Source organism: Patiria miniata, unplaced genomic scaffold (assembly GCF_015706575.1).
Source record: "Patiria miniata isolate m_02_andy unplaced genomic scaffold, ASM1570657v1 HiC_scaffold_4, whole genome shotgun sequence".
Classification (NCBI taxonomy): domain Eukaryota; kingdom Metazoa; phylum Echinodermata; class Asteroidea; order Valvatida; family Asterinidae; genus Patiria; species Patiria miniata.
The window spans coordinates 10,291,818-10,306,913 of NW_024037071.1; the positions used below are offsets into that span (position 1 = coordinate 10,291,818).

The window sequence follows — 15,096 nt, forward strand, 5'->3', positions numbered from 1 at the left end:
AGCATATCATGCAATAATGCAATAGCCAAATACGACATGAAAACAGGGGGGAAAACATGCAGCCATGGTCAGCAAGGAACAAAGTGGTCTATATGCACAATGCACTTGATATAGTCTCATTAACAACTACTACAAATTGAATAGCTGCAGTACCAATAATGACCGTTGTGATAGAGTCTACAGACGTCAAACCTTTACCAGACCATAAACTTTGTTAGTGGTTGTTGTCGACTCGCAGGCCAGAAAAAGGACCACCATTTTTGTCAACTCCGTCACACGAACGAAGACATGTACTCGTACTGAATCCCTTTAAGATCCCACGTAATTCCTCCATGCGTAAACGTAAGAAACCTATGTTTTTTGGGGGTAAATTTTTGCTTAAGTTGATGGTCCAATGTAATGACTTGTTAGTCCCTTTAAAACGAAGATGAGACAGTGATTTTCGCTACAAGGATGCAACCGTTGATGGTGCGTTGACACTTAACTAAGCACGCCATCAGAGGGGAAGTGATGGGGCAAATTCTCGAGTGAAGCTGTGTAACATGACTGGGTACAGCAGTTTGAAGCCAAACCTATCATTCCTATACACGCTATGAGCGACAACACAGTCTGTGACTTACGACTGAAATAATAAATAAATTCTGAGTGTATATGCCCAAACTGTTAAAGGTTTTACACTCCCTATTCCCAATTTCTTTCTCATAGTGTAGCCTATTTGGATGAACTAAAGGTATTAAACTAAAGATGACTCAAGTTTTTGACTGTGCAACGTTTGACGGTAAGGGTTTACACCACCCGCCATCTTGCCATTAAAAACCACACAACAGTGAGTATGCAAACGTTGCAGGCGGTCTTTTCTTTGACAAAGGGTAGAAAAAAAGAAGAGGCGACAGTAACGCTTTGGTGTAAAAAAATTCTTTCCCTTTTCATGCGATATAAATACGCAGAAAATACCCACAAAAGATACAATATAAATGTCAGTGTAGGCTATTTCACAATATTTTGATTGATGAACGAGAGAACGACCTCAATACACCCGGAAAAAAAAACTTTAGAGAGGGGGGATTCCCTTTAAAGGCCAAAGAAAAAGTACTCACCCGTCCTACAACGAGTCCCTTTTTGTTGATGCACAAGAAATATCCCGTGTGTTCCCCTTGAATTGTTATCCGGCCGTCCAGTGAATCCGACCGGATTATAAGTCTTGCTGGAGGAACAAGAAAAAGGACAACAAATATGAATATGCATGAGGGAACAACAATAATTTACATACATAAGGTCGCATTCAGCAGATTGAGAATTTGAACACAATATACGAAATAAGGCTGGTAACCCGATAGTCACTGGTACACTACACTTTAGAATCAGAATACCAGTGTATCCCATCTAGAATTCATCGTATTTTCCCAACATCTCCAAACATAATTGATTATTTAGAACCTGAGTGGTTGCCGTTTGCTGGCTATGATCTGGTGGAGTGGAGAAATTTGCCAAATGTATCTCACAAAATGGACAGTGATATTGAATTGTTTACAGGTTGGCTAGCACTGCGACAAAATGGCGACAAACATTGCTGCTTGTGAGAGTGCATCTTTTTTTCAATTTGTAGACAAGGGCGAATAAAACGCAGTAGACACACGTACGAATTCTGAAATCTCCCCATGCTTGAAAACAGCACAATACTCTCATATGCACACGAACATGAGACGCCTATCCGACAGACAACTGTTTGGGATTTTTTTGTCACACCTCGATGTTAATGCTGAGAAGAAAAAATTGCGGCAAAATACATTTCCCCCCGACCACCAACCCCAACAACCTGCACTCCAGCATTATAAGCTCTGGTTTAATGTTAAAAAAACACATTCAGACTGTCCTTATAATGGTACTAACTGCTCGAGGAAAGAACTGAAAAAATATGTCCTATTTCCAGAAAATAGCAGTCTGCAGTTGATTGTGAGAAAGCAAGTGTACAGGAGTCGTCGGCGACGACAGCTCTTATCTGTAATCGCACGCTCTTATCAGCCCAGGAATGTCACAGTTATTGCCCATTATTACCGACTAATAACGAGGAAAGGAGGTCAAGAGAGGTCAACCAGGAGACCGCCATCAAAATACGACAAAAACAAAAATTGGCAGTCAATTGCCCGCCAGCCAGTCCACCAAATACACCCATATGGATCCAACCACTTGAAACGAGTAGAAAGCTTCACACTGCGGAATAGCCCCGGGTCCTAGACCCTATCAGATCGAGCGATCGAGAAGCAAGACCCGGTTTTAAACCCTAACTCTGAACAGAGCTGCCATCAAATTTGGACATAAAGGATAATTTGTTTCAGTTTCTTTTTTTTTAACGGGATTCTGACCGCTATGTAGGTCACGATGGAAAGTGAACCACTTGTGTTTATCTGGACCGACTAGTCTCTTCTATTGGGGTTAATGGGGACAGTTTCTGAAGACTTTAGGAGGTTGTGGCGGCGGCCAGACTCGAAAGTGACCTTATAATGCTCGCGATTATCAGGATGTGCGGTGTCAATATGGCGCTGGACAATGACTATCAGTGGTCGACACAAGACTTGTTGACGTCAAACGAAGTATATACCTTCACTGTAGACTTCAGCCTTTGTCAGAACTACTATTCACTGCCTTGATTGGTTGATACAGAAATCTGTGTTCGGGCTTGTTGGTTCAAAATTGTTGTTCAAGAATTTTTTTGTGATCTTGCTTCTGAACAATAATGAACCCCATTTATTAACCACCAGCTCATTGATGCAATCTACAAACAAGTTATCAAAATGTGTGCCAGACCTAGACAGACATGCCTTTGATCAGAAGCATCTTCGATGATGATCATAGAGGTATGAACACACCATGACACTGTGAATATCTCCATGTTTCTGTCGTACCTCTCTGTTCGACCCGACTCAACCTTTCCCTAAAATAATCCACGATCGCTCTTTTGGTACAACCCTTGACGTTATCTGATCTGAACTATCCAGTGGTTTGTTTTCCATGAGCCCTTACCACTACCGACCCCCCTACCTGTTGTCACTGATCTGACCCTTCAGCAGGTCACGCGCGCCTCGTTAACTCGCGGCGGCATGCCTCGAGACCCGCCGGTATGTGACACAGGCCAGGTATTGGCATAAAACAACCTGTCAGCGTAAGACCGGTAGCCACCCACCGATAACACTGCAGAGCCATCTGGAGATTGGCTGTCATAGTAGTGGTGGTAGAAGGAGGTGTCGTGTTTATCGTCAACAGGTGCAAAGTTAATTGATTGGCAGTAAATGTTGCAACCAGCAACGTGTCGCTGCAGTTTTCAAGATCCCGGCTTTTGACAGTCTCAAACCTCCTAACAAATCCGACATGCAGGGTTAAAAGAATAAATAAAACAGGCTAACAAAAATCATCCAACCTTTAAACAGTCCCTACTAATTTTACAGCGAGCGAAGCGTAAACGATTTTGTGGTACTGTTGAACAACAAAACAAGAAAAAAACCTCCGTTTTCAAAGGCAGCACCGCCTGCATGGAAAAACCCTCGTTTCTGTATCACGTGTGATTAGATCGCCCAAATCAAACACCACTGTAATTTGAAAAGCTTGATGAGGTACGCGATCTTATTCTGGCATGTCTCCACTACTAACGAGGTAGGCCTACTACCATCCTCAGGTTGCCTTCCACTGTTTTTGTTGAAACTTGTAAATCGGACAACTGGGATGTTTACGAAGACTTGTAATTAGTTTACTGTAGCCAGTGTATCACAGGCATTGTGGGTTCGAAAGATTTGCGAGGAAGTGTGTCTCTTCTACAGCAGAATGAAGTGACTCTCTCAAGGCAGTTGCGTCTATTCTCTATACACAAAGGAAACAACTCAGTTCAACAGCAAATTCATCTCGATGGCGAATTCCATGGCGATCCCTATTTCTCAGATGTCTCTCGCATGCAACATCAATTTTCAGGAGACGCCTGAAACATGGTGGGCGAGAAAGGGGGCGTTAAAGCCTACCACGCCCCCAATGCTAGACCCCTCGACACGCAACATTTCTCTCGGCTATAGATAAGAGACCCAATTAGCAAGATACAATCTGGGTTATCACAAAGCTCTGTCAGCGGTATGGCTGGCAAGCTCAAGCCGTGTTAATTCTAGCTTTCATGTAAATGATTTTTTCCCCGGTCGGTGACGTCAGAGAGACACCTCTGATGGTTGCTATTTCAGAAAAAGCGACGATGTACGCGCGCTAAATTGCCTGCCTCATCCCCGACTGTGAAACGAGATTGCCATCTATGGAGTTTAGAGGAAAAGAATGAGCAAGCGACGAGCACTGATATGACGTCACCAACCTAGAAGTGATGGATTCTGTCATCGTTATCATCCTCCCACTTGTTTGATGTTTGGTTGGGAGATATCAACGGGCGGAAACGTCAGGGGACTATGTTTGTTTTCAAGATGTAAATAAGATGGGGCATCGGATGTTCTTGAAAGGGCTTGGTATATTTCCGCTCGCTGGTGTAACATTAACAGTGCATGCTAGTTTTTTTTCTGGGGGTGTTGAAATTAGGGACAGGATTGCGAGCCGTGTTCTGTGCAGTATGTTAACACACGCTGAAACCTTTGAAGATTAATTTCGGTACTCTTTACAATTTTTCGTTTTTGTCTGGCATCCTGTTTTCTTCGCGTCTGACCGACTGCAGGGTCTCATTGGGTGGCCTATAATGGAGGTTGATTGCTTGTCCAATACACTTTCCAAGGTTCAACTCTTTGTTGGTGGAAGGGAAGCCCTGCCTTGCCCCAAAACCACAAAAAAAAATACAATTTTGTCTTTTGAGTCACGGCGAGATGTTTTCTTTAGGTTGTAAAGGATCTGCTTTTAAAAGACATGCTACACGCGCACAAAGCCAACACACGATGGGAACGTAATTATTTTCTCTTTAACTGTGAGGTCTTAGCCTTCATCTATAACAACAATTCACTGAAAGCAAACACAGAATAGTCGTCGAGTTTGGTTCAACAGCCAGGCGACCATTTAGATGACCGTATTTCTTCCTTCATCTTATGGGTTATGGCATCTATTTCTTCTACAAAACAAGAGAATCCATGTCCACAGAAACGATCCTTTGGCATAAAGCTATTCTTAATAATAATCATTAAGAGTGAAAAAGCTTTTGGACCGAATTTTTCACTTTTTTAAAAACATGATTCGGCACACTGAGTCAATATTTGCGTCCAGGGGAAGTTGTGGCAACTTGGAAAGTCCCCTAAAGTGTATATACGCATCCGCGGCCTGTTTCTAAATCCGGCCTTGCCAAACAGTTTAGGTTGGCACACATGATTACGGATTAAGCGCTTAATACAACACAAAAGAGGCACAAAATCTCGTGAACGTAACACCAACTGTACAGAGGTAGAACTGATTCAAATTCCCTGGCCTTGCAAACAAATAGCCGAGACTGGAGGGCATATAGGGGCTTAAAAGATCTTCGATCACGATATCTGAACCGACTCTCAAAACGTCTATACTACCCGCTGCCTCCACAATAACATGTTTGTAACACTTAAAGCTCAAAGCTGTTTTTCGGGGACTGAACACTCGGTTCTCAAGAAAACTGCATGGAACTTTGAGAATCGCGTCTAATGACAGCTATAGTTCCGTATATGGAGTATGTAGCAGATATTTGCTTTTGTGTGTTGCACCACGAAGGGGGAAGAGCTAGTTCTTAGAATTGGAGGAGACGATGTGTAGTGCGGCTTTCCAGCTGTCATGCTCAGAAACTCTCCCGCGAACTTTCTAGTGCGGACAAGTGCAGCTAAGTGCTGACTTAAGATGCCATTGAGCTAACTTTAACGAGGCACAATGGCTGCCTGAAAGGGGGTTTGTGACTTTTAGTCTTTTCCCCATGGTAAATAATGACAGTTGATTCGATTTGCTATTCAAAGCCCTTGTTCGGGAACGGGGGAGGATTAAGTTGTGAAAAAAGGAGCTCATAATAAGCTCACTATGTCTAAGTGGACATGATTGGGGGCTCGATCCACAAAACCTCTTGCGGCTTCAGGAACAATCTGAAAATAAGGCAAACATTTACCCTACTGAAAGCTTGGTTAAGTCACGAAATAACAGACTTCATTGTTGGAGATGGATCCTCTGACTCCTCCTTAAAAAGTCGGACCTCCGTGCTTGGTGGAAGGTTTCTTCAAACGATAAACGCTTTACATGTTGAGGCGGGACAAGGCATTGCGAAACTCACTATTAATTTATCACATTCCAGAACCAATGTTGGACCAATGCCGGACCTCGTTACGCTCCCAAAGCACAATGCCACAAAGCGATTTGGGATGAGTTAAAGTCGACAACAAAATAAAGTCGATCAGACCACATGTCATTACCATTGTCCGGAATAATCAACGGGTCATTATTTTAGAAACACAATATTGATTTGGCCGAGGGTTATTTTGACTTTCTTCGCTGTTGCGTGTGTGGTATTCTGTTGATTGTTGTTCGACAAAAGGTGTGTGAATGAGAAGTCAATTTATGGCAATCGTGTGCAGGTTTGGCAGCCATTTTTCTTCCCGCATTGTCGCGGTAAAGGTCGGTCCCTTCTATTTTTTTCCCTTTAAATTCCTCTCCTTTTTTATTTTGGAAATACAAAGCTCGCGTTTCAAAGTAAGATATTGCACTGGATATACATGCTATTATTAAAAGGGAACAAAAGTTTTTTTTTGAATGAGTGTGACAGACGATAAATTGCCCGTGTTTTGTGGAGCTTTTTTGGTCGATTATCACTGTATTCGTCGTGGGAAGCCTCTTTGCATGACTGACTCGTGCTCCCGCGTCAGATATGCAAGCAATGTGTGGGATAACCCAATGCGCTTCACAAGTCACTGTTACGTGTATTTTGCATGAAATATGCAACTCGGCGTGAGGCACATTCAGTCATGTAAAATCCGGTCAACTCAATCATGTCACACTTCCTCAGTTATATTTAGTTTTAATGAAATTCAATTACAGGACTAATGGCTTTGGGGCTTATAGGCCTATACACCTACTATTCCAGATTCAGTTTTGGGGTCGGTGACTGATGAAAAATGTGACTATTAAGGGTTTATTTGCCTCGTTACAATTTCCAGAGTGTTACATATGAGTAAAAATGCTGCTTATTGACGAGCGCAATTGTGGTTGTTATTCCAAAGGTACATGAGTATTCATGGTGGGTAGGCATGTGGCCTTATCAGACAGGTTGCCCTCTTGAGCAGATGGCCGCAATAACGAGGTTAAGTGAATCCTTTCAAGTTCCTGCTTGTCGCCCTCTCGTAATTGAATGCATTTAGCTTGTTACTTGCCTATCATTGTGTATGCAGGAGTCAGTCCTATACTACCGAGACATCATATACATGTACTGCCTGGATTTCCCCAAACGGAGTCCCGAGTAACATAAACTAGGTCCCTTTAGCGATAAATTATTCAGTACATGATCAGGTTGCCGCCGAACGATTTCAATCAGTGGCATGTAAATCACCGGGCGACGGTCGGCAAGAAAAGAGAAAAAAAAAGAACAGAATGGGGAGAGAGAGAAAAAAAGAGAGAGAAATCATCAGCCGTCACAGTGTATTGCCTTGTTTGTGGAAAGAAAATTGCTCGTGTCCAGGACACCAGATAGCCGTGATTAACAAGGGCTGAGGATGAGGAGGCAGCCAAGAAAATGCGAAGGGTCTGTGCACTTGTGATGGAAGGAGCTGTAGGCTCCGTTTAGTGTCCGTGTATTACTTGCCAAGAATCCCCTGGGGAGGAACGGCGGAATGAAGCAATGGGACATGGGCAAGAGAGGAAAAACAACACAAGAGGCCAAAAGGGCAGGCCAAAAAGAGAGAGACAGAAGCAATCGGTTGGGAAAATTACAAACATGCACGTCATTTTCGTTCTTGTAATTCCGAAGGTGGGGGACGGAGCCCGGAGAATAGTTGACAGACAAGATGGCGAGAGATGCGGAGGAGTGTTCAGACTCTGAGAGCAATCTCTGAGGGAAGCAGCTGAGTTCTCAACAGGGATTGAAACCTTAATCTGGATGAGGAATTTTACCTCTCCAACGGCTCTGCGTGGATATCCTGGAAGGAACGGTGGATTTCGAAAGACTCCGGGAAATAATGTCCTTCATTCATTAAAAGTCATGAAGTATGCCTTATTCTTAGCGGATATCGGGTAGGCCCCTACAAGGAAAGAAAGAATCCAAACACATGTTTAACCAACACGACCAGACTTAAAGTAAGCACTCTTTGACCAAGTCGCATGACCGTCTCTATATAATAATAAGGGGATACAACAGCAAATATTTCAGGGTTACTTTGACCATTGGTTCAGTCTAAATTGTCCAGTTCCTTCCTGATTCATTTTTACATCACTGGCCTTATCAAAGAGATGGTGTTCAATATGGTTTGGTCGCGAGATTACCGTGGAATGTACACTAGGAATGAGGCCTCACGGGTGGATGTGGGCACGACGCAGGTGAAAGTACAACGGCCCAAGTACAAGGACAAGATGCAAGGACGGCATTATGTCTGCAGTCTGATTTCAAGATGCCACGGCATAAGCGAAGATGCGACCCGAAACCAAGGCCTACCGACCCGTCGTGTTTACGTAACCGGTGCCGGTCACCCTCCCCAGGTCTCCTACATGACCAGACCCCGATCATCAATTCTTGGCCAGAAGAGTCTTGCCCAAACAGTTTCAACAAACACGGTCAGTCTTTCAAACTAGCCGCTACTTCCGGGGAGAACAGTGGATAGGCCCCATCCCCCTTTCAATAGCAAAAAATAGTTTTGTTCTCGTGTTCATATTTGTCTTTCGGGCAAAGAATTCAGTCTATATGCTCTCTGGATTTCGGATTGGATCATGTCTTTTTGTTGTTGTCCGAGGCACAAACAACTTCTTTATTGCGATATGCAGCGTGTTTCCTCCATTTAGTGGGTAGGAAGTCGGTATAATCCAGACCGTGTAACCGAACAAGGAATTTCCTCGATTCGGGGTCCTTGTTCTATAGACGGTAATTCGGCCTTAATTTTCCTGATGCGGTTGTTGCACGATATTGCTATAAATAATTGACGGTCGTTTCCTGGGTTGGCAGTGCAGTGTCTTCTTCTTCGACCGGGCCTACCTGACTGATTTGAGGAAAACCGGTCTATTAATAATAGCAGCAGGAATTTCACTTGCAAGTCGGCGCTTTATAAAACAGACTTTGCATAGGCCCGCGAGGAAACCGCTGCAGCTCTTGAATAATGCATAGGATTGGTACCTTACTAATCACTGAGATATATCCCACAATGCTGCTCACTTCCTGCCTTGTAATTCCCTGTTGTTGTTTTTCAGGCCACGAGTGTCAATAAATTAACTCGGGATGCACAATGACTTAATCAGCAAGTGAAAAGTGCATTCAATTTCCACGAATCAACCATTAATTTTCAAGCAATATTATATGACTTAATGACGCCATAGTTCCACGTTAGTTCCTCTAATTAATTGCTATACTCCAAAACAATTATAGCTGTATCTATCGATCTGCAGGTCCTTTTACTGGACAATGACCAACACAACGTGGGGAATTATTATCACAATACGATCAAGGCATTTTTTCAGGGACCTCAATCAACGGGGCAATCCTTATGATCTGAAATTTTCGGAGAATTTTGATAGAATGCATTTGACTTTAACATCTTAAGTTGTGAGAGTTTTCGAGAAATATGGAGCCTTTCTGCGTTGAAAAAAAACAACTATTTACGTGTAGTTCGCGCTCTTCAATTCGTGAAGAACGATTAACGATGAAGATCAACGACGGTTAACGATGAAGCAAGCAAGCGGTTTCATAAGTACAAAACAATTTGAGATCAACACAGGAATCTTCCTGTTCTTCTTTGACTTACCATCCTCGTCCCAAACGCTCCCATTGGCGTCGATGGTTCTCCCCATGATTCGTATGTTTTTGGAACTCGCTCGGCTGTATAACTGCAGGGTATTCGGCTGGGATTTACTTAAGTCCAGCCCGAGCAACCCTTGATCGAAGCTGTTTTCGTTTTCTTGTTGGACTGATTCCTGACGAGGGAAAGCAAAAGGAAAAACGAACATTAGGTGTGAGGTTTTGGCATCTGGTGGTATAGAAACCGGTAAAAACAATGGGAAGCAAGATAACTTCAGCTTACAACTGAAGAAGGGTAGGAGGATGACAAGCCTCGATATAAGGAAAAGTTGACTAACAACTAAATAAATCAGCATTTCGCAATCAATCAAAAGGGCAAGCAAAATTCTGGTGCGCATTGCGGGCCTTCCGTCATGACGCACAATCATGTAGCCTGTAGGCCTATGGTCTCCAAATGGTACGGAGTCTTGGTTTGAAATATTTCACATGTGCCTATTATTCCCTTAGTATGGAAATCAAAAGCTATATTTATTTGACAAGTGAGAAAAAATGACAGGATGGTTTACAATTGTTGCAAAAATATTTCGAATTCCATTCCTGACCGTTTTGTCTTTCAACGCCCAAGAAATCCATCAAGCTTACACACAATGCCAACATTCTAAATTTACATTGTCAGTGGCGGTCTGATAACGTACACCGTAGTCCTGTGCGCTGCCCACGCAATGTTTGTGGTTTTATTTCGCGTGTTCAGATCATTAGAACACCTAATATAAGATCACATCGTGATAAGGCACTCGCTGCATTTTTTTTGCCTGAGCGTATAATAAGTCGGCACACGTCATTTGCGCGGCCAAGGCAGGCGGGCAAATTGAACATCGGAGGCGCCACGCGTTGCGTAGGCGCAGGCGACACACCGTCTTCGCCAAACAACACGTGGGTAGGCATCATTATTTGAACTTGAATTTTACCGGCTGGCGCTGCAGCTAGCCTGGCCCCGTTTCATTAGTCGCAAGCAAACACCATAACCGATAAAACACACATAACGGGACGGTTGGAGTTGTTTGCGCGTTATTGTGGACACGTTTGGTTCGAATGACAGCGGTGGGAAAAGTTCAACAGTAGAAAGTCGGCGAACTTAAAGTTACTTCAAGACAATGCGGTTTTTTTTTAAGTGGGTCATCATCTGAGAATTGTCAAAATGCCATGACCATTACGTTATACATTTATTGAAAACTGAATGTTCAGGTTGACGTAGCGGTACTTTCCTGGCCTTCCATCCACCGCAATGTCCCGGGTTCGATTCCTGCCTGGGCCAACATGTGGATTGGGTTTCAGTCCCTTCTTGATTTCGTGGGTTTTCCTCAGAATAATCTTCTGGGGTTTTCCTCCCACTTCTAAAAATGTAATTTCTTGACATGGTCAAGAAATTACAATATCTTTACTGGGCCCAAATGGGAGACCAGTGGATTCCACTGCAGGGGCATGATGACGTCAAACACTGACCAGTCCCACAAACTCAGTGGTCGATGTTTAAGAGTAATGAATGTTGTGTGAAGACGGCGCAAACTAGATGGGTGCTGTGTGAGAACGGTCGCAGTGCGCACACACAAGAGTGAAAATGTATCAAGGGAGTGTAGCCTACATACAGCAATAGGATTGTATTTCTATCCTTATCCATGCTCAATGGTAAACGGTCATTGTGGTAAATCCATGCAGGACTATTGTCCGCCATTGTGCCTTATCTTCTCTTGTGTCGATTTTTATAAAACCATCTTGCGTGGCCTTGGAAGGGTACGGGGAAAACAGAAGAGCAGACGTACAGCTTAGGGGGACAACTAAGGCACCCCGCTGGGAGAAAACGGTTATATACATATAGGACTGTGGACAGGAAGAAAACGATGGTGCAAAAAAAACTAGTCTGATTAAAAAAAAAGTAATCCGAAGTCTATGAATACATATGGCAAATTGCCAACAACCTCTAGGTATGGATTTATTGAGGTTGATATGAGCTGGAATTATTTTTAAAATTTGATCGGACTGGTTGAAAAAACATGATAAGGTCTCACATACGCGCGCAGACACATTGGAGAAATTGTTGATAAAAAACCCTTTGTAAATAATTATTATTGGTCAGCAGTGCAGCGATTGCCGTCTGCTATTTTCTAACCTAATGGTCAGCGTTTATGAGGGAATGAAAAACTCGGACAATTGATCGGAGGCAATTACAATCGGCCAACTGACCCTTGTGACTGACCAGTCGTGCGTCCGTGGATCAAAAAGGCGGCCGGACTCCGGACAATCTCCCCCAGACCATTGAGTCTGACACAGTATACAGTGGCGTGTTAGCTGTTGACCTCGCATTATACAAGGGAAATATCAATGGGGGCCCGAAAATTGGGACATTTACACTGGCCCATTTAATACAAAAAATAATCAACTAATTTTGTTGGTCGGGCTAATAATAGGTTTGACCCCAAAATTCGGCAGACGATGTCGCGAAAACTGGCTCAAAGGTAAACAAAAATTCACACAATTTCGACGGATTATGCTGACCTATACCTTATCTTAAACCTCCCCCAGTAAAAGGAAAATCAAACAAACAAACAAAAAACCAACAAACAAACATGCAATAAATGAAGAAGGCCTACACATATAAAAGAGAACAGACTCACCTGTACGCTAAGACACCAGATGATGATGATATGTAACAGTCTGGGGAAGAAGAAAGAAAGAGATATGTTGGTCCGGTTGGTTGGTCCGATGGCAAAAAACATTGCTGGTTGTCTGTCTGTGCACGTCTATTGTGTGCCATGTGATGATATGAACTGCAAGTTATAAAATGAATTTAACTCCTGCTATCCAACGTCTGAATCAGGTGCCGCTAAATACAACGAGCACATACAGGTTTCCGGTAACAGTACCGTACCCTTTCATATATAAATAAACTGACATTCTTGAACCGAAATTGAACTGACAAAACAACAATATGATTGAATCCCAATTATGAAGAGAATTTGTTATTTTATTTGGATATTGCGCTTACGTAGTAAGTATCCGTTGCACCACAAACATCGCTCTTGTCCCGGATATTAGCACGAAGCATGAGTTGTTATAAAGTGGCGATGACATGGGCTGGAGGGCTAAGACCAAGGGCCTGGGCCGCACTTTCGCCACGACTTGGAGACAAGATGTACCACCAAGGCGTCCAATTGTGCCCAGCGCGTCAGAGAGAGCCGCCGCTGGTCCGGGGTGAGTCCGCTACCCAAGCAGACGAGATGATGGCCAAGTTCAGTGCACGGACACAAACTTCGGAGGGAAGAATAAACAATCGTCCGAGTATCTACGACATGCGCGCAGCGACGTTGGACTGACATCTCACACTGATCTGGAGAGGGGTTTAAAAAGAGCTGGCAAACTACGGAAAAATCCCGTTCAGTAGAACTACCGGCGACATGTGGGTGTACAAATATCTCTTCCTCAGGAATCGTGGACTTGGTATCGAAAAAAATAATAATAAACACCGAGAACACATCCGTCGGAAGGAGATCTGGACCGTGTATCTATTCCCGATAGGCTCCGGTTGGTAGCATGATGATAGGAAGGAAGCGCTGGTCCGTCTTGGATGGCATGTAGTAGTATTACGCGCGTGGCCCGATTGGGTCACTGGTTATTAATACACGCAACTAGGGGGAAGCGATGCGATCTCTGTGACTGCGAACTGACGAATGAGAAAGCCTGGGTCCTATACGTTGTCCCATCCACCGTGTGTCTGCACTCAGGCATACCCGATAGTACATGAAGGCTCTATACATGTACAGCATATTAATATGCTGCTGTATATAGAGCAGGCAAAGGATCGCGAGCCAACTGTACGGAGAGAGGATATGTAGAGACCCATAGACATGTAAATGAGAAGCCAGATCCTGCAGCTTACTCGACCCGCCCCTATGGGAGGGCTTACAGGCCGACCCTGCTGTCCATCATACTATTCATGCTAATTAGCCCATTGATAGAGGAGGAGAACAGGAGGGAAGGGGGGGGGGTGTATCCAACTCACAATTACAGTTGCACTTGAGAGGATCACAGGACAGCACCCGAGCTACGAAGCCTCGTCCCACGCACTCCCCTACCCCATCCCCCGTCCCTCATATATACGGTAAATTCTCAAGCGCAAAGAAGTTGCAATCTTTACGCGTAATAAAATACCAGCGTGTCTAAAATGCTACCGTTTTTGTTTCAGTCGCAAATGAACTCCCGCAACCATCGCCTAAGATTGAATAACACCCACCTGCAGGGAGAGATGTCAGTCAAATAGTATGACGATAACACACTTTTGATATAAAAAGCGAGTGGAATTTGGAAGACAAATATGTGGGTTTTCTTTCAAACAAATTTTTATTCATGCGGCCTATTTAGTTACAACTGTGATGAGAGTGATAACGATTTTTGTCTAGCGTGGATGTTTGATCTTCTCCCTGTGTGTGGGAGTAGGGGCATGTTTGTATTTGTATCATGAGCTGCAGCATTACGTTCGATGATGCTCATCCAGCGGGATCGCCAGCAACGTATGGCGCCGGCTTCTGGCGCGCTAACACCCACTCGACACTTTTCGTCTGTCCGCTCGCCAGAGGCCGCCACACTCGATATTGCAGTTACGGCTTTTATTGCACTTTCTGGGGCACGCCGTCCACATAATACTGTAATCGCACTGCGCCCGTCTCCACATTACAGCGAATGTCATCATTTTAACAATAAACTTGTCGACAGCCTCTGCCATAAAATTGCGGACAAACCATGCATGGTGAATAAGAAAAACAGAATCTTGCGGAAATTATGACATAGAGGAATTTTGCAATAGGGCTGATAAGAGACTTGCTACCTCGTCTTAATTAAACCAGATTTATCATTTCTGTTTTATTCGTCAGTCTCTTTCGTTTTGAGAAGTTGCAAAGTCACGACTAACGGTCCCCTTGCAATGAAACAAGATCTTGTCACCCGGATTGCTAAATGTACGTCGTGAGCGCTGCACCTATCCCATAACTCGTGGTGAAACATGAGTAACGAAAACCGGTAGGTTCGCGCGTACACCTACACACGCATGTCTGTCGCACCGCCGGCACGATGCCTTTCCGTTGAGCTGCCAACACTTAGCGTGCGGTGGTGACGGGACCGGGGCAGTGCACTCGAGTTTCGGG

The 15,096-nt window shown here is 43.9% G+C and overlaps 1 protein-coding gene across 4 annotated transcripts in view; it reads right to left on the bottom strand.

Moving 5' to 3' along the window:
* The window catches only part of LOC119739740 (fibroblast growth factor 18-like), a 29,594-nt gene that overhangs the window by 8,559 nt on the left and 5,939 nt on the right, over positions 1 to 15,096 (bottom strand). For 2 of the 4 annotated variants that reach the window (XM_038214784.1, XM_038214785.1), the window contains exons 2-4: positions 12,574 to 12,613; positions 9,909 to 10,077; positions 1,098 to 1,204 (exon numbers count right to left, since the gene is read on the bottom strand). In XM_038214784.1, the coding sequence (XP_038070712.1) occupies positions 1,098 to 1,204; positions 9,909 to 10,077; positions 12,574 to 12,613 (316 nt within the window). Of the gene's footprint in view, positions 1 to 1,097; positions 1,205 to 9,908; positions 10,078 to 12,573; positions 12,614 to 12,944; positions 13,755 to 15,096 lie in introns of those variants that run through there. The other 2 variants (XM_038214783.1, XM_038214782.1) reach the window with 2 other exon arrangements.